General features: G+C 45.1%; 1 protein-coding gene across 1 annotated transcript in view; it reads right to left on the reverse strand.

Annotated features, from left to right (window-relative positions):
* LOC137361457 (NACHT, LRR and PYD domains-containing protein 3-like) overlaps positions 1–24,486 on the reverse strand; it is a 130,996-nt gene that overhangs the window by 64,942 nt on the left and 41,568 nt on the right. Inside the window, exons 3-5 of the mRNA XM_068026319.1 lie at positions 8,459–8,543; positions 5,021–5,116; positions 899–1,065 (exon numbers count right to left, since the gene is read on the reverse strand). Of these exons, the coding sequence (XP_067882420.1) occupies positions 899–1,065; positions 5,021–5,030 (177 nt within the window). The 5' untranslated portion in view covers positions 5,031–5,116; positions 8,459–8,543. The remainder of the gene's footprint in view (positions 1–898; positions 1,066–5,020; positions 5,117–8,458; positions 8,544–24,486) is intronic.

The following is a 24,486-nucleotide window of genomic DNA, read 5'->3' on the forward strand; positions in this document are numbered from 1 at the left end:
TAATTAACTATTATCAAAACAAGAGAACAGAATGTTAGAAATCAGAATTCTGTAGTTGCGTGGATAAAAAGGAAGGCTGGAGTCTGGAGAGTGAACAGAAGATTGGCAATAGACTAGGGGCTGGGATTTTAACAGTAATGAGTAATGAACAGGAGGTTGGGATAAGACTCAGTTGCCCAGATTTTCCACTTGTGTGGGTAGCAGCAGATTGACCATCCATTAAATGCCGTGACAGATGATCATTTCCATTTACTTCTCTTCCACTACAGGGAAGTGACATAACATTACAAACTGCATGCGTGCAATTTTCTAAAGTGCTGTCCCAGGGAGTAACACTCCACAGCAATTTCTATTCCCTGCATTGTGCCTCTGCCAAAGTTGGATATGACCCCCAGTGATGTATGGGGAGAAAAAACCCTGCAAGGCATCTAGTTTTCAATCCTCATAGTTTGATCTGGTTTATTACATTACAACCATTGTTGTTTCTGTTCTTCAAATTTCTCTCATTTTCTCTGCAGATAACTTTTGTCATTTTTCTGTTCCTTGATTTCCTTTATGTAATTTTCAAGTCAGTCAACTGATGACCTTCAGTCTTAGTCCTGTCTGTTACCTCTAATCACTCCTTTTCCCAGTCCCACTAAAACATTTTCCCTTGTTCTCAGTCCACCCAGGAATTCTACCTGAACCATTCGTCTGTTCTTTGTCCAGGTATTGATGGATCTGCTGGCTATTTTCACCTCTTCGTATCATTGTTTCAGATTCATAATATTCTCAGCTTTATCTATTTCTTTCTATTTTTTCTCTTTTTTTCTAACACTCTATATTTCTAAGACTTGAAATTATGTTACTTCCGTGCTATTTAAATAATCCAAACTCATTCTGTGTCCCTCTCACTTACCCGATGCTCCTGTCCACTGAAATGTCTCTCGTATGTTAACAATGAGCTGACTCCATCCACTCCTTCTTCAATCGCCTGTTCTAGTCTGTCCCGGTAGAATTTTGTCAATTGGAACAGTTGGTAATCATCACACTTTGCCAAGAACTCAGGGACTGTGGAGTTTGGATCTGTGAACAAAAATGGAGAAAACTAAACACATTATCCACGTTCCATCCAGGCTGCAACATTTACTTTGCACTAAATGACTGACACCTCCTGAGAGTCACAGTAACAAACAGAAACGCGACATATACAGGATGTGCTACATTTCATCATGCTATCCCATCCTGTCTTAACAAAGCTGTATCTTAATGTGTTGGGAGATTGGGCTCATGACTGGCAAATGATGTTCAACTTGGATAAGTGTAGTGTTCACATTCATACAACATTCAAAGAAAAGTATTAAAAACAGTGGAGAAAGAGAGAGGTCTGGGAATTCTAGTGTGTCTATCTCTAACAGTAAACAAATAACGCTGTGAAGTGATAGTTAGGGCAAACAGTCATTGAGGTGCATACATAGGACAATTGATTATCAGACGAGGGATTCTATTTTGTCCTGGTACAAGACATTGGTCAAACCTCACTTGGGATTTTATTAAATTTGTTCTTGGAATGGGAGAGTCGCTGGCATTTATTGCCCATCCCTAATTGCCTTGAGAACAGGGTAACCAGTTTTGGGTTCCTCACATAAATAATAATATAAAAGCAAAAACTGCAGATGCTGGAAATCTGAAATAAAAACAAGAAATTCTGGAAATACTCAGCAGATCTGGCAGCATCCGTGGAGGGAAATGCAGAGTTAACATTTCAGGTCAATGACCTGTCATCAGAACTGGCAAAGATTAGAAATGTAACAGGTTTTAAGCAAATAAAGTGGGGGTGGGGAAAGAGATAACAAACGTGAAGGTATCGATAGGACAGGGTCACAGAGAATAACTGACCAGAAGGTCATGGAGCAAAGACAAACGGTATGTTAATGGTGTGGTAAAAGACAAAGCATTAGTGCAGAGAGGGTGTTAATGGACAGAAAAATAGAATAGCCCTGGACCAAAGCACAAACATGAAAAAAAAACTGTGGACAGGTACATGGTAAAAAAAGGGATCATGTTCACAGGTTTGTCAAATACAACTTGGCGATATCCTCATCATCCCTTGTATCACAATGTTCTCACTATTCCAACCTGGATTAACAGATTTGACGAGTTTGCCCACAACATATGGAGGTTAAAAGGTCTCCAGTTATCCCCTCTCACCTCTCACTTTGTTTTTACAGAGACAACTGCTTGGTCTCTTTCAGCACCAACCCCAACACTGCACCCGCCACCCCAGCACTGCACCCCCACCCTCATCCCCCTTTTTTAATATCAAATGTGAATTGAAAAATTGTGGCAAGAATCTGTCCTATCACCTCTCTGACTTCCTTTAACAGCCGCGGTTGCATTATCACTGGTCCCAAGGACTTATCCACCTGGGCTATTTTGACCAGCTCTGAATCATTCCCTGCAGTGACCTTTAACTACGGACCCGGGACCTCCTTTATTTCACCAACATTGTCACTTTCAGCATCACTTTTAGAATTTAAGGGAAATATTTCATATTGTTGCCAAACTGCACTGTCCACAGTTAGTTTCCCTTGGATCCTCCTGTAATTAACCCTAACTGCTTGCTGGCCTGTAAACCTACCAGGAATTGTGCTACTTCCCGACCTAAAGCTAAACTGTGTACATATGGATTCTAAATTAGCATAGCTCCCTGGGACATCATTATGTCCTAAACTTCTCCACATCTCTATGTCTTTCCTCAATAAGTCTACTTCTATCACCAAGCTTTTATTCACAACTCTGTATGTAACTCGGTTTCAAATTGCGTTTGATAACACTCCTGTGTTTTAATACGTTTAGAAAGTCACATAAATATAAGTTTACGTTTGTGGAATGTTCATGTAACTCTTTAATCATACTGGCATCCATAACTATTTTTCACTGAGCCCTGTAAAAACACAGACCCTGTTTCAGATACTAGTTTAACTCTCTCATGCTTCTGACTTTGATTTGTACATTTACAGACAACATTCAACATTCTCTCCAACTATTGGAATGTGAACACATTCTCATCTTACATTTTTTAAACCAAGTCACTTCATCACTCACTTCCCACTGGGAGACAGTGGCACAGTGGTAATGTCAGGCTAATGTCCTGGGAACATGGGATCAAATCCCACCACGGTACTTGGTGGATTTTAAAATTCAATTAATAATCAAAAATCTGGAATTGAAAGCTAGTCTTGGTAATGGTGCCATGAAACTATCTACAAAATACTTAAACAGATAGACAGGGTAGATGCAGCTAAGATGTTTCCCCTGGGTGGGGAGTCTCAAACCAAGGGGCACAATTTCAAAATAAGGGGGAAGCCATTTAGGCTTCATTTCAGTGGAGAGAGTGCAGAGGGGATTCAGCAGAATGTTGCCTGGGCTGCAGCATTTCAGCTATGAAGAGAGACTGGATAGGCTGGGGTTGTTTTCCTTAGAGCAGGGGGGACCAATTGAGGTATACAGAATTATGAGGGAAATTGACAGGGTATATAGGAAGAAACTTTTTCCCTTAGCGGAGGTGTCAATAACCAGACAGCAGAGATTTAAGGTAAGGGGCTGGAGGTTTAGAGAGGATTTGAGGAAAAATCTTTTCACCCAGTGGGTGGTTTGACTTTTTAACGCACTTCCTGAAGAGGTGGTAGAGGCAGGAACCCTCACAACATTTAAGTAGTATTTAGATGAGCACTTGAAAAGCTATAGCGTGCCAGGCTACGGGCCAAGTGCTAAAAAATGGGATTAGAATAGATAAGCTTGATGGCCGGCACAGACAGGGTGGGTCGAAGGGCCTGTTTCTGTGCTGTATAACTATGACTCTAGGACAGAGATGAGGAGAAACTCCTTTACTCAGAGGGTTGTGAATCTTTGGAATTCTCTACTCCAGAGGGCTGTGGAAGCTCAGTCATTGAGTATGTTTAAAGCAGAGATTGACAGATTTCTAAATACCAATGACATAAAGGGATATGGGGATAGTGTGGGGTAAAAGCATTGAAGTGGATGGTCAGCTATGATCATATTGAATGGCAGGGCAGGCTTGATGGGCTAAATGGCCTACTCCTGCTCCTATGTTCCTATGTACCTGTAAATCTTCCTTTTTTCCTTCTAGCAACTTTCACTATTCAATAAAATTTCTGTCTTACTCCAATAGTTTTATTAATTCCACTCTTTAGTCTCAGATCTGGATATTTCCCACCTTCCAGTCACATCAGTTGATGCCCTTCCCACTGCTCCATTCATCTTTTGTGTGAAACCATTTTCTACTGGTCAGTTCAAATCATGACCGTCCCTTCCCTTCCCCCTGAACACACTCTAGTGCCCGAAAAACGTGAACCCTCACCCTCCTGATCGAGCCCTGCGGCCACACATTCACCTGCCTCATATTTACCTTAAGCAGCCCAGTGCGAAACAACCTAGAGATCATTACCTGGAGGGCCCACTTTTCAGATTAATACCTCAGTCTCAGTATTCCCTTGATAAACAAATGTCTGTCTGTGTCATTGGTACTGACCATGGGATATTTTCTGCTCTTCTTCCTTCCCCAGAGATGGTTTAAGCAGGATGTTCTACCCTCTGGTACAGGGAGGTAACTTATTAATCATCACCCGCTCAGGGCTGTAGAAGAATCTGTCTATTCCTCTGACTATTGAATCTCTCACCACTATCATTCCGCTATTCCTGTGTCCCACCTACATCTCCCCACCGCCGCACTCGGGGAGGCCTCCTGCTCCCTGGTGTGGCACTGTCGCTCAGGAAGCCCCTGCTCTGATTCATTGTCTCTATCCCCCTTACACTCCCCCATTCCACTGTCCCCAATGGACAGTGCCAGTACTCCCTCCACCTGTGACTGCAGTGACCTCTAGATGGTCATTCACTTCGCACTTTCTACTCAGCCCCTTTCCTTCTCCTCCTTCCTGTGTGAGCTGCAGCATCTTACACGAGATCTGGGCCCTTCTTCAAGACCAAAATTATATTTCAAAGAAGGTTGTGAACCTACCTGAGTCCATTCTTATTTTCACTGAAGATGTTGGATCTTCTCCCCTGTTTGAACCTTCAGCCTTGGCAGTGACAGGCGTTCCCGGATTCTCATGTGCTGTAATAAATACAATATTCATGGGAAAGTTAGACAGAAGTATGAAAATGAGAGGTAGAACGTTGCCTTGTTAAACCTGATATCAGTCCCTGCTCCCCGATCAGTGCAATACTTGTTAGCTCTGGGATCGAGTATTTCTGGAGTGTTACAATCAACTCTGCTCACCAGATGTGACACAGACAGCTTTTCATAAAATTCGTTCATGGGATGTAGGCATCACTGGCCAGGCCGTCATTTATTGCCCCTCCCTAATTGCCCTTGAGAAGGTGTTGGTGAACTGCCTTCTTGACCACTGCATTCCATGTGAGGTAGGTGCACACACAGTGCTGTTAGGAAGGGAGTTCCAGGATTTTGACCCAGCGACAGTGAAGGAACGGCGATAGAGTTCCAAGTCAGGATGGTGTGTGACTTGGACCGGAACTTGCATGGGGTGATGTTCCCATGCATTTGCTGCCCTTGTCCTTTGAGATGGTCGAGGTCGTGGGTTTGGAAGGTGCTGTCCAAGGAGTCTTGGTGTGGTGCGTTGCTGCAGTGCATCGTGTAGATGGTCCACACTGCTGCCACTGTGCGTCGGTGGTGGAGGGAGTGAATGTTTGCAGATGGGGTGCCAATCAAACGGGTTGCTTGGTCCTGGATGGTGTCGAGCTTCTTGAGTGTTGTTGGAGCTGCACCCATCCAGGCAAGTGGAGAGTCTTCCATCACACTCCTGACTTGTGCCTTGTAGATGGTGGACAGGGTTTGGGGAGTCAGGAGGTGAGTTAGTCGCCGCAGGATTCCTAGCCTCTGACCTGCTCTTGTAGCCACGGTATTTATATGGCTACTCCAGTTCAGTTTCTGGTCAATGGAAGTTGATAATGGGGGATTCAGCGATGGTAATGCCATTGAATGTCAAGGGGAGATGGTTAGACTCTCTCTTCTTGGAAATGGTCATTGTCTGGCACTTGTGTGGCACGAATGTTATTTGCAACTTAACAGCCCAAGCCTGGATATTGTCCTGGTCTTGCTGCATTTCTACACGGACTGCTTCAGTATCTGAGGAGTCGCGAATCTTGCTGAACATTGTGCAATCATCAGCGAACATCCCCACTTCTGACCTCATGAATGAAGGAAGGTCATTGATGAAGCAGCAGAAGGTGGTTGGGCCTAGGACACTACCCTGAGGAACTCCTGCAGTGATGTCCTGGAGCTCAGATGATTGACCTTCAACAGCCACAACCATCTTCCTTTACGCTAGGTATGACTGTAGCCAGCTGAGGGTTTTCCCCCTAGTTCCCATTAACATTAGTTATGCTAGGGCTCCTTGATGCCATACTTAGTCAAATGCTGCCTTGATGTCAAGGGCAGACACTCTCACCTCACCTCTTGAGTTCAGCTCTTTCATCCATGTTTGAACCAAGGCTGTAATGAGGTCAGGAGCTGAGTGGCCCTGGAGGAACCCAAACTGAGCATCACTGAGCAGGTTATTGCTAAGTAAGTGCTGCTTGATGGCACTGTTGATGACACCTTCCATCACTTTACTGATGATTGAGAGTAGATTGAGAGTAGACTGATGGGGTGGTAATTGGCCACCTTGGACCTGTCCTGCTTTTTGTGTACAGGACATACCGTGGCAATTTTCCACATTGCTGGGTAAATGCCAGTGTTATAGCTGTACTGGAACAGCTTGGCTAGCGGCGCAGCAAGTTCTGGAGCACAGGTCTTCAGCACCATGATTCACGGCTAGACGTGGCAGGACTACAGAGCTTAGATCTGATCCGTTGGTTATGGGATTGCTTAGCTCTGTCTATCGCCTGTTGCTTACGCAGTTTGGCATGCAAGTAGTCCTGAATTGTAGCTTCACCAGGTTAACACCTCATTTTGAGGTATGTCTGGTGCTGCTCCTGCTCCTGCTCCTGGCATACCCTCCTGCGCTCTTCATTGAACCAGGGTTGGTCTCCTGGCTTGATGGTAATGGTAGAGTGGGGGATATGCCGGGCTATGAGGTTACAGATTGTGGTTGAGTACAATTCTGCTGCTGCTGATGGCCCACAGCGCCTCATGGATGCCCAGTTTTGCATTGCTAGATCTGTTCGAAATCTATCCCATTTAGCACGGTGATAGTGCCACACAACACGATGGACGGTATCTTCAATGTGAAGGCGGGACTTCGTCTCCACGAGGACTGTGCGGTGGTCACTTCTACTAATACTGTCATGGACAGAAGCATCTGTGGCAGGCAGATTGGTGAGGACGAGGTCAAGTATGTTTTTCCCTCTTGTTGGTTCTCCCACCACCTGCCACAGACCCAATCTAGCAGCTATGTCCTTTCGTACTCGGCCTGCTCGATGTGTAGTAGTGCTACCGAGCCACTCTTGGTGAAGGACATTGAAGTCCCCCACCCAGAGTGCATTTTGCGCCCTTGCCACCGTCAGTGTTTCATCTAAGTGGTGTTCAACATGGAGGATTACTGACTCATCCGCTGAGGGAGAGCAGTCGGTGGTAATCAGTAGGAGGTTCCCTTGCCCGTGTTTGACCTGATACCAGATCAAAAATCATTCGAACTCAACCATGAATATATTCAATGACCCAGCCTCCATTGCTCTCTGGGGCAGAGAATTCTAAAGATGAACAACCCTCTGAGAGAAGAAATTGCTTCTCATCTCTGTCATAAATGGGAAATCCTTTATTTTTAAACTGTGCCCCCTGGTTCTTGATTTCTTTTTTTTTTATTTATTTAGAGATACAGCACTGACACAGGCCCTTCAGCCCACCGAGTCTGTGCCGACCAACAACCACCCATTTATACTAACCCTACAGTAATTCCATATTTCTTACCACCTACTTACACTAGGGGCAATTTACAATGACCAATTTACCTATCACCTGTAAGTCTTTGGCTGTGGGAGGAAACCGGAGCACCCGGCGAAAACCCACGCGGTCACAGGGAGAACTTGCAAATTTCGCACAGGCAGCACCCAGTATCGAGCCCGGGTCCCTGGAGCTGTGAGGCTGCAGTGCTAACCACTGCACCACTGTGCTGCCCCCAAGATGAGAAACATTTTGACTCTAAAATACACACAACATTCACTCAATCCTGTGTGTTTTGAGACAGAAACTGATCTCACTTCACAATCCATTACTCGGCCTCATGCTGGAGAATTGTTCCCCGTGGTCAGACTCTGTCAGTCTCAGTCTCACCATTTCCTGCCTCACCCTGTAACCTTTGTGTACTGTCTACAGGACCAGTGTTTCTCAGAGTAAATGGGACTTTCTCTTGCCTTTCTCCCCAGTTGATCTATGACAGCTGATTGAATGGGAAGGGTTCTCTCTGGTTGGTGGTCTCACAATCCTGTGCTGGTTCACCTGCTGTTGTTCCTCAGTCGACAATCCCTGCTTACTTCCAGCTGTGGACCTTTCTCATCACTCCGTCATTCACCAGGAGATCTAACTATAGCGGGGCAGAAAATGAGAATAACATTGTTTCCCTCAAGATAAATGCAATGTTCATTTGTTCTCTAAGGTTTAATAAAAAAGGTAACAAAATTAAATACAATAAATATTTCATTTAATAAACAGCCTCAAGTAGCTGTGCTCCAACATTCCAAGTCCCTTTAAAGCCGCAGCCACAGCATGTGAGAAACTAATTCTTCAGTCCCTTGTTCAAGGAGATCATGAATTCCATGTCTCCCGATAGTCAGTCCCTGGGTATAGCCAGCTCATTTCTCATGTCTCAATCTTCAGTCCATGGTTAGAGGCAGTCCATTCCCCATGACTCAAGGTTCAGTCCCCAGTTATTAACAGTCCATTCCCCATGACTCAAGGTTCAGTCCCCAGTTAGTAACAGTTCATTCCCCATGACTCAAGGTTCTGTCCCCAGTTAGTAACAGTTCATTCCTCATGTCTCAAGGTTCAGTCCCCAGTTAGTAACAGTTCATTCCCCATGACTCAAGGTTCAGTCCCCAGTTAGTAACAGTTCATTCCCCATGACTCAAGGTTCTGTCCCCAGTTAGTAACAGTCCATTCCCCATGTCTCAAGGTTCAGTCCCCAGTTAGTAACAGTTCATTCCCCATGACTCAAGGTTCAGTCCCCAGTTAGTAACAGTTCATTCCCCATGACTCAAGGTTCTGTCCCCAGTTAGTAACAGTTCATTCCTCATGTCTCAAGGTTCAGTCCCCAGTTAGTAACAGTCCATTCCCCATGTCTCAAGGTTCAGTCCCCAGTTAGTAACAGTCCATTCCCCATGACTCAAGGTTCTGTCCCCAGTTAGTAACAGTTCATTCCTCATGTCTCAAGGTTCAGTCCCCAGTTAGTAACAGTCCATTCCCCATGACTCAAGGTTCAGTCCCCAGTTAGTAACAGTTCATTCCCCATGACTCAAGGTTCTGTCCCCAGTTAGTAACAGTTCATTCCTCATGTCTCAAGGTTCAGTCCCCAGTTAGTAACAGTTCATTCCTCATGTCTCAAGGTTCAGTCCCCAGTTAGTAACAGTTCATTCCCCATGTCTCAAGGTTCAGTCCCCAGTTAGTAACAGTTCATTCCTCATGTCTCAAGGTTCAGTCCCCAGTTAGTAACAGTTCATTCCCCATGACTCAAGGTTCAGTCCCCAGTTAGTAACAGTTCATTCCCCATGACTCAAGGTTCAGTCCCCAGTTAGTAACAGTTCATTCCCCATGTCTCAATGTTCAGTCCCCAGTTAGTAACAGTTCATTCCTCATGTCTCAAGGTTCAGTCCCCAGTTAGTGACAGTTCATTCCCCATGTCTCAAGGTTCAGTCCCCAGTTAGTAACAGTTCATTCCCCATGTCTCAAGGTTCAGTCCCCAGTTAGTAACAGTTCATTCCCCATGACTCAAGGTTCAGTCCCCAGTTAGTAACAGTTCATTCCCCATGACTCAAGGTTCAGTCCCCAGTTAGTAACAGTTCATTCCCCATGACTCAAGGTTCAGTCCCCAGTTAGTAACAGTTCATTCCCCATGTCTCAAGGTTCAGTCCCCAGTTAGTAACAGTTCATTCCCCATGACTCAAGGTTCAGTCCCCAGTTAGTAACAGTTCATTCCCCATGTCTCAAGGTTCAGTCCCCAGTTAGTAACAGTTCATTCCCCATGACTCAAGGTACAGTCCCCAGTAAGTAACAGTTCATTCCCCATGTCTCAAGGTTCAGTCCCCAGTTAGTAACAGTTCATTCCCCATGACTCAAGGTTCTGTCCCCAGTTAGTAACAGTTCATTCCCCATGACTCAAGGTTCAGTCCCCAGTTAGTAACAGTTCATTCCCCATGTCTCAAGGTTCAGTCCCCAGTTAGTAACAGTTCATTCCCCATGACTCAAGGTTCAGTCCCCAGTTAGTAACAGTTCATTCCCCATGTCTCAAGGTTCAGTCCCCAGTTAGTAACAGTTCATTCCCCATGACTCAAGGTTCAGTCCCCAGTTAGTAACAGTTCATTCCCCATGACTCAAGGTTCAGTCCCCAGTTAGTAACAGTTCATTCACCATGACTCAAGGTTCAGTCCCCAGTTAGTAACAGTTCATTCCCCATGACTCAAGGTTCAGTCCCCAGTTAGTAACAGTTCATTCCCCATGACTCAAGGTTCAGTCCCCAGTTAGTAACAGTTCATTCCCCATGACTCAAGGTTCAGTCCCCAGTTAGTAACAGTTCATTCCCCATTACTCAAGGTTCAGTCCCCAGTTAGTAACAGTTCATTCCCCATGACTCAAGGTTCAGTCCCCAGTTAGTAACAGTTCATTCACCATGTCTCAAGGTTCAGTCCCCAGTTGGTAACAGTTCATTCCCCATGACTCAAGGTTCAGTCCCCAGTTAGTAACAGTTCATTCCCCATGACTCAAGGTTCAGTCCCCAGTTAGTAACAGTTCATTCCCCATGACTCAAGGTTCTGTCCCCAGTTAGTAACAGTTCATTCCCCATGACTCAAGGTTCTGTCCCCAGTTAGTAACAGTTCATTCCCCATGTCTCAAGGTTCACTCCCCAGTTAGTAACAGTTCATTCCCCATGACTCAAGGTTCAGTCCCCAGTTAGTAACAGTTCATTCCCCATGACTCAAGGTTCAGTCCCCAGTTAGTAACAGTTCATTCCCCATGACTCAAGGTTCAGTCCCCAGTTAGTAACAGTTCATTCCCCATGACTCAAGGTTCAGTCCCCAGTTAGTAACAGTTCATTCCCCATGACTCAAGGTTCTGTACCCAGTTAGTAACAGTTCATTCCTCATGTCTCAAGGTTCAGTCCCCAGTTAGTAACAGTTCATTCCCCATGACTCAAGGTTCAGTCCCCAGTTAGTAACAGTTCATTCCCCATGACTCAAGGTTCAGTCCCCAGTTAGTAACAGTTCATTCCCCATGACTCAAGGTTCTGTCCCCAGTTAGTAACAGTTCATTCCCCATGACTCAAGGTTCTGTCCCCAGTTAGTAACAGTTCATTCCTCATGACTCAAGGTTCTGTCCCCAGTTAGTAACAGTTCATTCCCCATGACTCAAGGTTCAGTCCCCAGTTAGTAACAGTTCATTCCCCATGACTCAAGGTTCTGTCCCCAGTTAGTAACAGTTCATTCCCCATGTCTCAAGGTTCAGTCCCCAGTTAGTAACAGTTCATTCCCCATGACACAAGGGTCTGTCCCCAGTTAGTAACAGTTCATTCCCCATGACTCAAGGGTCTGTCCCCAGTTAGTAACAGTTCATTCCTCATGTCTCAAGTTTCTGTCCCCAGTTAGTAACAGTTCATTCTCCATGACTCAAGGTTCAGTCCCCAGTTAGTAACAGTTCATTCCTCATGTCTCAAGTTTCTGTCCCCAGTTAGTAACAGTTCATTCCCCATGACTCAAGGGTCTGTCCCCAGTTAGTAACAGTTCATTCCTCATGTCTCAAGTTTCTGTCCCCAGTTAGTAACAGTTCATTCCCCATGTCTCAAGGTTCAGTCCCCAGTTAGTAACAGTTCATTCCCCATGACTCAAGGTTCAGTCCCCAGTTAGTAACAGTTCATTCCCCATGACTCAAGGGTCTGTCCCCAGTTAGTAACAGTTCATTCCTCATGTCTCAAGTTTCTGTCCCCAGTTAGTAACAGTTCATTCTCCATGACTCAAGGTTCAGTCCCCAGTTAGTAACAGTTCATTCCCCATGACTCAAGGTTCTGTCCCCAGTTAGTAACAGTTCATTCCTCATGTCTCAAGGTTCAGTCCCCAGTTAGTAACAGTTCATTCCCCATGACTCAAGGTTCAGTCCCCAGTTAGTAACAGTTCATTCCCCATGTCTCAAGGTTCAGTCCCCAATTAGTAACAGTTCATTCCCCATGACTCAAGGTTCAGTCCCCAGTTAGTAACAGTTCATTCCCCATGTCTCAAGGTTCAGTCCCCAGTTAGTAACAGTTCATTCCCCATGACTCAAGGTTCAGTCCCCAATTAGTAACAGTTCATTCCCCATGACTCAAGGTTCTGTCCCCAGTTAGTAACAGTTCATTCTCCATGTCTCAAGGTTCAGTCCCCAGTTAGTAAGAGTTCATTCCCCATGTCTCAAAGTTCAGTCCCCAGTTAGTAACAGTTCATTCCCCATGACTCACGGTTCAGTCCCCAATTAGTAACAGTTCATTCCCCATGACTCAAGGTTCTGTCCCCAGTTAGTAACAGTTCATTCTCCATGTCTCAAGGTTCAGTCCCCAGTTAGTAACAGTTCATTCCCCATGTCTCAAGGTTCAGTCCCCAGTTAGTAACAGTTCATTCTCCATGTCTCAAGGTTCAGTCCCCAGTTAGTAACAGTTCATTCCCCATGTCTCAAGGTTCAGTCCCCAGTTAGTAACAGTTCATTCCCCATGTCTCAAGGTTCAGTCCCCAGTTAGTAACAGTTCATTCCCCATGTCTCAAGGTTCAGTCCCCAGTTAGTAACAGTTCATTCCCCATGACTCAAGGTTCAGTCCCCAATTAGTAACAGTTCATTCCCCATGTCTCAAGGTTCAGTCCCCAGTTAGTAACAGTTCATTCCCCATGTCTCAAGGTTCAGTCCCCAGTTAGTAACAGTTCATTCCCCATGTCTCAAGGTTCAGTCCCCAGTTAGTAACAGTTCATTCCCCATGTCTCAAAGTTCAGTCCCCAGTTAGTAACAGTTCATTCCCCATGTCTCAAGGTTCAGTCCCCAGTTAGTAACAGTTCATTCCCCATGACTCAAGGTTCTGTCCCCAGTTAGTAACAGTTCATTCCCCATGTCTCAAGGTTCAGTCCCCAGTTAGTAACAGTTCATTCCCCATGACTCAAGGTTCAGTCCCCAATTAGTAACAGTTCATTCCCCATGTCTCAAGGTTCAGTCCCCAGTTAGTAACAGTTCATTCCTCATGACTCAAGGTTCAGTCCCCAGTTAGTAACAGTTCATTCCCCATGTCTCAAGGTTCAGTTCCCAGTTCGTAACAGTTCATTCCTCATGACTCAAGGTTCAGTCCCCAGTTAGTAACAGTTCATTCCTCATGTCTAAAGGTTCAGTCCCCAGTTAGTAACATTTCATTCCTCATGTCTCAAGGTTCAGTCCCCAGTTAGTAACAGTTCATTCCACATGTCTGAAGGTTCAGTTCCCAGTTAGTAACAGTTCATTCCCCATGTCTCAAGGTTCAGTCCCCAGTTAGTAACAGTTCATTCCCCATGACTCAAGGTTCTGTCCCCAGTTAGTAACAGTTCATTCCTCATGTCTAAAGGTTCAGTCCCCAATTAGTAACAGTTCATTCCCCATGTCTCAAGGTTCAGTCCCCAGTTAGTAACATTTCATTCTCCATGTCTCAAGGTTCAGTCCCCAGTTAGTAACAGTTCATTCCCCATGACTCAAGGTTCTGTGCCCAGTTAGTAACAGTTCATTCCTCATGTCTCAAGGTTCAGTCCCCAGTTAGTAACAGTTCATTCCCCATGATTCAAGGTTCAGTCCCCAGTTAGTAAAAGTCCATTCCCCATGTCTCAAGGTTCTGTCCCCAGTTAGTAACAGTCCATTCCCCATGATTCAAGGTTCTGTCCCCAGTTAGTAACAGTTCATTTCCCATGTCTCAAGGTTCAGTCCCCAGTTAGTAACAGTTCATTCCCCATGTCTCAAGGTTCAGTCCCCAGTTAGTAACAGTTCATTCCCCATGACTCAAGGTTCTGTCCCCAGTTAGTAACAGTTCATTCTCCATGTCTCAAGGTTCAGTCCCCAGTTAGTAACAGTTCATTCTCCATGTCTCAAGGTTCAGTCCCCAGTTAGTAACAGTTCATTCCCCATGTCTCAAGGTTCTGTCCCCAGTTAGTAACAGTTCATTCTCCATGTCTCAAGGTTCAGTCCCCAGTTAGTAACAGTTCATTCCCCATGTCTCAAGGTTCAGTCCCCAGTTAGTAACAGTTCATTCCCCATGTCTCAAGGTTCTGTCCCCAGTTAGTAACAGTTCATTCCCCATGTCTCAAGGTTCAGTCCCCAGTTAGTAACAGTTCATTCCCCATGTCTCAAGGTTCAGTCCCCAGTTAGTAACAGTTCATTCCCCATGTCTCAAGGTTCTGTCCCCAGTTAGTAACAGTTCATTCCCCATGACTCAAGGTTCTGTCCCCAGTTAGTAACAGTTCATTCCCCATGTCTCAAGGTTCTGTCCCCAGTTCGTAACAGTTCATTCCCCATGACTCAAGGTTCAGTCCCCAGTTAGTAACAGTTCATTCCTCATGACTCAAGGTTCAGTCCCCAGTTAGTAACAGTTCATTCTCCATGTCTCAAGGTTCAGTCCCCAGTTAGTAACAGTTCATTCTCCATGTCTCAAGGTTCAGTCCCCAGTTAGTAACAGTTCATTCCACATGTCTCAAGGTTCTGTCCCCAGTTAGTAACAGTTCATTCTCCATGTCTCAAGGTTCAGTCCCCAGTTAGTAACAGTTCATTCCCCATGTCTCAAGGTTCAGTCCCCAGTTAGTAACAGTTCATTCCCCATGTCTCAAGGTTCTGTCCCCAGTTAGTAACAGTTCATTCCCCATGTCTCAAGGTTCAGTCCCCAGTTAGTAACAGTTCGTTCCCCATGTCTCAAGGTTCTGTCCCCAGTTAGTAACAGTTCATTCCCCATGACTCAAGGTTCAGTCCCCAGTTAGTAACAGTTCATTCCTCATGACTCAAGGTTCTGTCCCCAGTTAGTAACAGTTCATTCTCCATGTCTCAAGGTTCAGTCCCCAGTTAGTAACAGTTCATTCCCCATGTCTCAAGGTTCAGTCCCCAGTTAGTAACAGTTCATTCCCCATGTCTCAAGGTTCAGTCCCCAGTTAGTAACAGTTCATTCCCCATGTCTCAAGGTTCAGTCCCCAGTTAGTAACAGTTCATTCTCCATGTCTCAAGGTTCTGTCCCCAGTTAGTAACAGTTCATTCTCCATATCTCAAGGTTCAGTCCCCAGTTAGTAACATTTCATTCCCCATGACTCAAGGTTCAGTCCCCAGTTAGTAACAGTTCGTTCCCCATGTCTCAAGGTTCTGTCCCCAGTTAGTAACAGTTCATTCCCCATGACTCAAGGTTCAGTCCCCAGTTAGTAACAGTTCATTCCTCATGACTCAAGGTTCTGTCCCCAGTTAGTAACAGTTCATTCTCCATGTCTCAAGGTTCAGTCCCCAGTTAGTAACAGTTCATTCCCCATGTCTCAAGGTTCAGTCCCCAGTTAGTAACAGTTCATTCCCCATGTCTCAAGGTTCAGTCCCCAGTTAGTAACAGTTCATTCCCCATGTCTCAAGGTTCAGTCCCCAGTTAGTAACAGTTCATTCTCCATGTCTCAAGGTTCTGTCCCCAGTTAGTAACAGTTCATTCTCCATATCTCAAGGTTCAGTCCCCAGTTAGTAACATTTCATTCCCCATGACTCAAGGTTCAGTCCCCAGTTAGTAACAGTTCATTCCCCATGACTCAAGGTTCTGTCCCCAGTTAGTAACAGTTCATTCCTCATGACTCAAGGTTAATATCCCAGTTAGTAACAGTTCATTCCACATGACTCAAGGTTCTGTCCCCAGTTAGTAACAGTTCATTCCCCATGTCTCAAGGTTCAGTCCCCAGTTAGTAACAGTTCATTCCTCATGACTCAAGGTTCTGTCCCCAGTTAGTAACAGTTCATTCCCCATGTCTCAAGGTTCTGTCCCCAGTTAGTAACAGTTCATTCCCCATGACTCAAGGTTCAGTCCCCAATTAGTAACAGTTCATTCCCCATGTCTCAAGGTTCAGTCCATAGTTAGTAACAGTTCATTCCCCATGTCTCAAGGTTCAGTCCCCAGTTAGTAACAGTTCATTCCCCATGTCTCAAGGTTCAGTCCCCAGTTAGTAACAGTTCATTCCCCATGTCTCAATGTTCAGTCCCCAGTTAGTAACAGTTCATTCCCCATGTCTCAAGGTTCAGTCCCCAGTTAGTAACAGTTCATTCCCCATGACTCAAGGTTCTGTCCCCAGTTAGTAACAGTTCATTCCCCATGTCTCAAGGTTCAGTCCCCAGTTAGTAACAGTTCATTCCCCATGACTCAAGGTTCAGTCCCCAATTAGTAACAGTTCATTCCCCATGTCTCAAGGTTCAGTCCCCAGTTAGTAACAGTTCATTCCTCATGACTCAAGGTTCAGTCCCCAGTTAGTAACAGTTCATTCCCCATGTCTCAAGGTTCAGTTCCCAGTTAGTAACAGTTCATTCCTCATGACTCAAGGTTCAGTCCCCAGTTAGTAACAGTTCATTCCTCATGTCTAAAGGTTCAGTCCCCAGTTAGTAACATTTCATTCCTCATGTCTCAAGGTTCAGTCCCCAGTTAGTAACAGTTCATTCCACATGTCTGAAGGTTCAGTTCCCAGTTAGTAACAGTTCATTCCCCATGACTCAAGGTTCTGTCCCCAGTTAGTAACAGTTCATTCCCCATGTCTCAAGGTTCTGTCCCCAGTTAGTAACAGTTCATTCCCCATGACTCAAGGTTCAGTCCCCAATTAGTAACAGTTCATTCCCCATGTCTCAAGGTTCAGTCCCCAGTTAGTAACAGTTCATTCCCCATGTCTCAAGGTTCAGTCCCCAGTTAGTAACAGTTCATTCCCCATGTCTCAAGGTTCAGTCCCCAGTTAGTAACAGTTCATTCCCCATGTCTCAATGTTCAGTCCCCAGTTAGTAACAGTTCATTCCCCATGTCTCAAGGTTCACTCCCCAGTTAGTAACAGTTCATTCCCCATGACTCAAGGTTCTGTCCCCAGTTAGTAACAGTTCATTCCCCATGTCTCAAGGTTCAGTCCCCAGTTAGTAACAGTTCATTCCCCATGACTCAAGGTTCAGTCCCCAATTAGTAACAGTTCATTCCCCATGTCTCAAGGTTCAGTCCCCAGTTAGTAACAGTTCATTCCTCATGACTCAAGGTTCAGTCCCCAGTTAGTAACAGTTCATTCCCCATGTCTCAAGGTTCAGTTCCCAGTTAGTAACAGTTCATTCCTCATGACTCAACGTTCAGTCCCCAGTTAGTAACAGTTCATTCCTCATGTCTAAAGGTTCAGTCCCCAGTTAGTAACATTTCATTCCTCATGTCTCAAGGTTCAGTCCCCAGTTAGTAACAGTTCATTCCACATGTCTGAAGGTTCAGTTCCCAGTTAGTAACAGTTCATTCCCCATGTCTCAAGGTTCAGTCCCCAGTTAGTAACAGTTCATTCCCCATGACTCAAGGTTCTGTCCCCAGTTAGTAACAGTTCATTCCTCATGTCTAAAGGTTCAGTCCCCAATTAGTAACAGTTCATTCCCCATGTCTCAAGGTTCAGTCCCCAGTTAGTAACATTTCATTCTCCATGTCTCAAGGTTCAGTCCCCAGTTAGTAACAGTTCATTCCCCATGACTCAAGGTTCTGTCCCCAGTTAGTAACAGTTCATTCCTCATGTCTCAAGGTTCAGTCCCCAGTTAGTAACAGTTCATTCCCCATGATTCAAGGTTCAGTCCCCAGTTAGTAACAGTCCATTCCCCATGTCTCAAGGTTTTGTCCCCAGTTAGTAACAGTCCATTCCCCATGATTCAAGGTTCTGTCCCCAGTTAGTAACAGTTCATTTCCCATGTCTCAAGGTTCAGTCCCCAGTTAGTAACAGTTCATTCCCCATGTCTCAAGGTTCAGTCCCCAGTTAGTAACAGTTCATTCCCCATGACTCAAGGTTCTGTCCCCAGTTTGTAACAGTTCATTCTCCATGTCTCAAGGTTCAGTCCCCAGTTAGTAACAGTTCATTCTCCATGTCTCAAGGTTCAGTCCCCAGTTAGTAACAGTTCATTCCCCATGTCTCAAGGTTCTGTCCCCAGTTAGTAACAGTTCATTCTCCATGTCTCAAGGTTCAGTCCCCAGTTAGTAACAGTTCATTCCCCATGTCTCAAGGTTCAGTCCCCAGTTAGTAACAGTTCATTCCCCATGTCTCAAGGTTCTGTCCCCAGTTAGTAACAGTTCATTCCCCATGTCTCAAGGTTCAGTCCCCAGTTAGTAACAGTTCATTCCCCATGTCTCAAGGTTCAGTCCCCAGTTAGTAACAGTTCATTCCCCATGTCTCAAGGTTCTGTCCCCAGTTAGTAACAGTTCATTCCCCATGACTCAAGGTTCAGTCCCCAGTTAGTAACAGTTCATTCCCCATGTCTCAAGGTTCTGTCCCCAGTTAGTAACAGTTCATTCCCCATGACTCAAGGTTCAGTCCCCAGTTAGTAACAGTTCATTCCTCATGACTCAAGGTTCAGTCCCCAGTTAGTAACAGTTCATTCTCCATGTCTCAAGGTTCAGTCCCCAGTTAGTAACAGTTCATTCTCCATGTCTCAAGGTTCAGTCCCCAGTTAGTAACAGTTCATTCCACATGTCTCAAGGTTCTGTCCCCAGTTAGTAACAGTTCATTCTCCATGTCTCAAGGTTCAGTCCCCAGTTAGTAACAGTTCATTCCCCATGTCTCAAGGTTCAGTCCCCAGTTAGTAACAGTTCATTCCCCATGTCTCAAGCTTCTGTCCCCAGTTAGTAACAGTTCATTCCCCATGTCTCAAGGTTCAGTCCCCAGTTAGTAGCAGTTCGTTCCCCATGTCTCAAGGTTCTGTCCCCAGTTAGTAACAGTTCATTCCCCATGACTCAAGGTTCAGTCCCCAGTTAGTAACAGTTCATTCCTCATGACTCAAGGTTCTGTCCCCAGTTAGTAACAGTTCATTCTCCATGTCTCAAGGTTCTGTCCCCAGTTAGTAACAGTTCATTCCCCATGTCTCAAGGTTCAGTCCCCAGTTAGTAACAGTTCATTCCCCATGTCTCAAGGTTCAGTCCCCAGTTAGTAACAGTTCATTCCCCATGTCTCAATGTTCAGTCCCCAGTTAGTAACAGTTCATTCTCCATGTCTCAAGGTTCTGTCCCCAGTTAGTAACAGTTCATTCTCCATATCTCAAGGTTCAGTCCCCAGTTAGTAACATTTCATTCCCCATGACTCAAGGTTCAGTCCCCAGTTAGTAACAGTTCATTCCTCATGACTCAAGGTTCTGTCCCCAGTTAGTAACAGTTCATTCTCCATATCTCAAGGTTCAGTCCCCAGTTAGTAACAGTTCATTCCCCATGTCTCAAGGTTCTGTCCCCAGTTAGTAACAGTTCATTCTCCATATCTCAAGGTTCAGTCCCCAGTTAGTAACAGTTCATTCCCCATGACTCAAGGTTCAGTCCCCAGTTAGTAACAGTTCATTCCCCATGACTCAAGGTTCTGTCCCCAGTTAGTAACAGTTCATTCCTCATGACCCAAGGTTCTGTCCCCAGTTAGTAACAGTTCATTCTCCATGTCTCAAGGTTCAGTCCCCAGTTAGTAACAGTTCATTCTCCATGTCTCAAGGTTCAGTCTCCAGTTAGTAACAGTTCATTCTCCATGTCTCAAGGTTCTGTCCCCAGTTAGTAACAGTTCATTCTCCATATCTCAAGGTTCAGTCCCCAGTTAGTAACAGTTCATTCCCCATGACTCAAGGTTCAGTCCCCAGTTAGTAACAGTTCATTCCCCATGTCTCAAGGTTCAGTCCCCAGTTAGTAACAGTTCATTCCTCATGACTCAAGGTTCTGTCCCCAGTTAGTAACAGTTCATTCTCCATGTCTCAAGGTTCAGTCCACAGTTTGTAACAGTTCATTCCCCATGTCTCAAGGTTCTGTCCCCAGTTAGTAACAGTCCATTCCCCATGATTCAAGGTTCTGTCCCCAGTTAGTAACAGTTCATTTCCTATGTCTCAAGGTTCAGTCCCCAGTTAGTAACAGTCCATTCCCCATGTCTCAAGGTTCTGTCCCCAGTTAGTAACAGTCCATTCCCCATGATTCAAGGTTCTGTCCCCAGTTAGTGACAGTTCATTCCCCATGTCTCAAGGTTCTGTCCCCAGTTAGTAACAGTTCATTTCCCATGTCTCAAGGTTCTGTCCCCAGTTCGTAACAGTTCATTCCCCATGTCTCAAGGTTCTGTCCCCAGTTAGTAACAGTTCATTTCCCATGTCTCAAGGTTCAGTCCCCAGTTAGTAACAGTTCATTCCCCATGTCTCAAGGTTCAGTCCCCAGTTAGTAACAGTTCATTCCCCATGACTCAAGGTTCAGTCCCCAGTTAGTAACAGTTCATTCCTCATGACTCAAGGTTCAGTCCCCAGTTAGTAACAGTTCATTCCTCATGACTCAAGGTTCTGTCCCCAGTTAGTAACAGTTCATTCCGCATGACTCAAGGTTCAGTCCCCATTTAGTAACAGTTCATTCCCCATGTCTCAAGGTTCTGTCCCCAGTTAGTAACAGTCCATTCCCCATGATTCAAGGTTCTGTCCCCAGTTAGTAACAGATCATTTCTTATGTCTCAAGGTTCAGTCCCCAGTTAGTAACAGTCCATTCCCCATGTCTCAAGGTTCTGTCCCCAGTTAGTAACAGTCCATTCCCCATGATTCAAGGTTCTGTCCCCAGTTAGTAACAGTTCATTTCCTATGTCTCGAGGTTCAGTCCCCAGTTAGTAACAGTTCATTCTCCATGTCTCAAGGTTCAGTCCCCAGTTAGTAACAGTTCATTCCTCATGACTCAAGGTTCAGTCCCCAGTTAGTAACAGTTCATTCCCCATGTCTCAAGGTTCAGTCCCCAGTTAGTAACAGTTCATTCCCCATGTCTCAAGGTTCAGTCCCCAGTTAGTAACTGTTCATTTCCTATGTCTCGAGGTTCAGTCCCCAGTTAGTAACAGTTCATTCCCCATGTCTCAAGGTTCAGTCCCCAGTTAGTAACAGTTCATTCCCCATGTCTCAAGGTTCAGTCCCCAGTTAGTAACAGTTCATTTCCTATGTCTCAAGGTTCAGTCCCCAGTTAGTAACAGTTCATTCCCCATGTCTCAAGGTTCAGTCCCCAGTTAGTAACAGTTCATTTCCTATGTCTCGAGGTTCAGTCCACAGTTACTAACAGTCCATTCCCCATGTCTCAAGGTTCTGTCCCCAGTTAGTAACAGTTCATTCCCCATGTCTCAAGGTTCAGTCCCCAGTTAGTAACACTTCATTCCTCATGACTCAAGGTTCAGTCCCCAGTTAGTAACAGTCCATTCCCCATGATTCAAGGTTCTGTCCCCAGTTAGTGACAGTTCATTCCCCATGTCTCAAGGTTCTGTCCCCAGTTAGTAACAGTTCATTTCCCATGTCTCAAGGTTCTGTCCCCAGTTCGTAACAGTTCATTCCCCATGTCTCAAGGTTCTGTCCCCAGTTAGTAACAGTTCATTTCCCATGTCTCAAGGTTCAGTCCCCAGTTAGTAACAGCTCATTCCCCATGTCTCAAGGTTCAGTCCCCAGTTAGTAACAGTTCATTCCCCATGACTCAAGGTTCAGTCCCCAGTTAGTAACAGTTCATTCCTCATGACTCAAGGTTCAGTCCCCAGTTAGTAACAGTTCATTCCTCATGACTCAAGGTTCTGTCCCCAGTTAGTAACAGTTCATTCCCCATGACTCAAGGTTCAGTCCCCATTTAGTAACAGTTCATTCCCCATGTCTCAAGGTTCAGTCCCCAGTTAGTAACAGTTCATTCCCCATGTCTCAAGTTTCAGTCCCCATTTAGTAATAGTTCATTCTCCATATCTCAAGGTTCAGTCCCGAGTTAGTAACAGTTCATTCCCCATGTCTCAAGGTTCAGTCCCCAGTTAGTAACAGTTCATTCCCCATGACTCAAGGTTCTGTCCCCAGTTAGTAACAGTTCATTCCCCATGACTCAAGGTTCAGTCCCCAGTTAGTAAAAGTTCATTCCCCATGTCTCAAGGTTCAGTCCCCAGTTAGTAACAGTTCATTCCCCATGTCTCAAGGTTCAGTCCCCAGTTAGTAACAGTTCATTCCCCATGTCTCAAGGTTCAGTCCCCAGTTAGTAACAGTTCATTCTCCATGTCTCAAGGTTCAGTCCCCAGTTAGTAACAGTTCATTCTCCATGTCTCAAGGTTCTGTCCCCAGTTAGTAACAGTTCATTCTCCATGTCTCAAGTTTCTGTCCCCAGTTAGTAACAGTTCATTCCCCATGTCTCAAGGTTCAGTCCCCAGTTAGTAACAGTTCATTCCCCATGTCTCAAGGTTCAGTCCCCAGTTAGTAACAGTTCATTCCCCATGTCTCAAGGTTCAGTCCCCAGTTAGTAACAGTTCATTCTCCATGTCTCAAGGTTCAGTCCCCAGTTAGTAACAGTTCATTCCCCATGTCTCAAGGTTCTGTCCCCAGTTAGTAACAGTTCATTCCCCATGTCTCAAGGTTCAGTCCCCAGTTAGTAACAGTTCATTCCCCATGTCTCAAGGTTCTGTCCCCAGTTAGTAACAGTTCATTCCCCATGACTCAAGGTTCAGTCCCCAGTTAGTAACAGTTCATTTCCCATGACTCAAGGTTCGGTCCCCAGTTAGTAACAGTTCATTCCCCATGTCTCAAGATTCTGTCCCCAGTTAGTAACAGTTCATTCCCCATGTCTCAAGGTTCAGTCCCCAGTTAGTAACAGTTCATTCCCCATGACTCAAGGTTCTGTCCCCAGTTAGTAACAGTTCATTCCCCATGACTCAAGGTTCTGTCCCCAGTTAGTAACAGTTCATTCTCCATGTCTCAAGGTTCAGTCCCCAGTTAGTAACAGTTCATTCTCCATGTCTCAAGGTTCAGTCTCCAGTTAGTAACAGTTCATTCTCCATGTCTCAAGGTTCTGTCCCCAGTTAGTAACAGTTCATTCTCCATATCTCAAGGTTCAGTCCCCAGTTAGTAACAGTTCATTCCCCATGACTCAAGGTTCAGTCCCCAGTTAGTAACAGTTCATTCCCCATGACTCAAGGTTCAGTCCCCAGTTTGTAACAGTTCATTCCTCATGACTCAAGGTTCTGTCCCCAGTTAGTAACAGTTCATTCTCCATGTCTCAAGGTTCAGTCCCCAGTTAGTAACAGTTCATTCCCCATGTCTCAAGGTTCTGTCCCCAGTTAGTAACAGTCCATTCCCCATGATTCAAGGTTCTGTCCCCAGTTATTAACAGTTCATTTCCTATGTCTCAAGGTTCAGTCCCCAGTTAGTAACAGTCCATTCCCCATGTCTCAAGGTTCTGTCCCCAGTTAGTAACAGTCCATTCCCCATGATTCAAGGTTCTGTCCCCAGTTAGTAACAGTTCATTTCCTATGTCTCAAGGTTCAGTCCCCAGTTAGTAACAGTCCATTCCCCATGTCTCAAGGTTCTGTCCCCAGTTAGTAACAGTCCATTCCCCATGATTCAAGGTTCTGTCACCAGTTAGTAACAGTTCATTTCCTATGTCTCGAGGTTCAGTCCCCAGTTAGTAACAGTTCATTCTCCATGTCTCAAGGTTCAGTCCCCAGTTAGTAACAGTTCATTCTTCATGACTCAAGGTTCAGTCACCAGTTAGTAACAGTTCATTCCCCATGTCTCAAGGTTCAGTCCCCAGTTAGTAACAGTTCATTCCCCATGTCTCAAGGTTCAGTCCCCAGTTAGTAACAGTTCATTTCCTATGTCTCGAGGTTCAGTCCCCAGTTAGTAACAGTTCATTCCCCATGTCTCAAGGTTCAGTCCCCAGTTAGTAACAGTTCATTCCCCATGTCTCAAGGTTCAGTCCCCAGTTAGTAACAGTTCATTTCCTATGTCTCAAGGTTCAGTCCCCAGTTAGTAACAGTTCATTCCCCATGTCTCAAGGTTCAGTCCCCAGTTAGTAACAGTTCATTTCCTATGTCTCGAGGTTCAGTCCCCAGTTAGTAACAGTCCATTCCCCATGATTCAAGGTTCAGTCCCCAGTTAGTAACATTTCATTTCCTATGTCTCAAGGTTCAGTCCCCAGTTAGTAACAGTCCATTCCCCATGTCTCAAGGTTCTGTCCCCAGTTAGTAACAGTTCATTCCCCATGTCTCAAGGTTCAGTCCCCAGTTAGTAACACTTCATTCCTCATGACTCAAGGTTCAGTCCCCAGTTAGTAACAGTCCATTCCCCATGATTCAAGGTTC

The sequence above is a fragment of the Heterodontus francisci genome, unplaced genomic scaffold, assembly GCF_036365525.1.
Source record: "Heterodontus francisci isolate sHetFra1 unplaced genomic scaffold, sHetFra1.hap1 HAP1_SCAFFOLD_106, whole genome shotgun sequence".
NCBI classification, from domain to species: Eukaryota; Metazoa; Chordata; class Chondrichthyes; order Heterodontiformes; family Heterodontidae; genus Heterodontus; species Heterodontus francisci.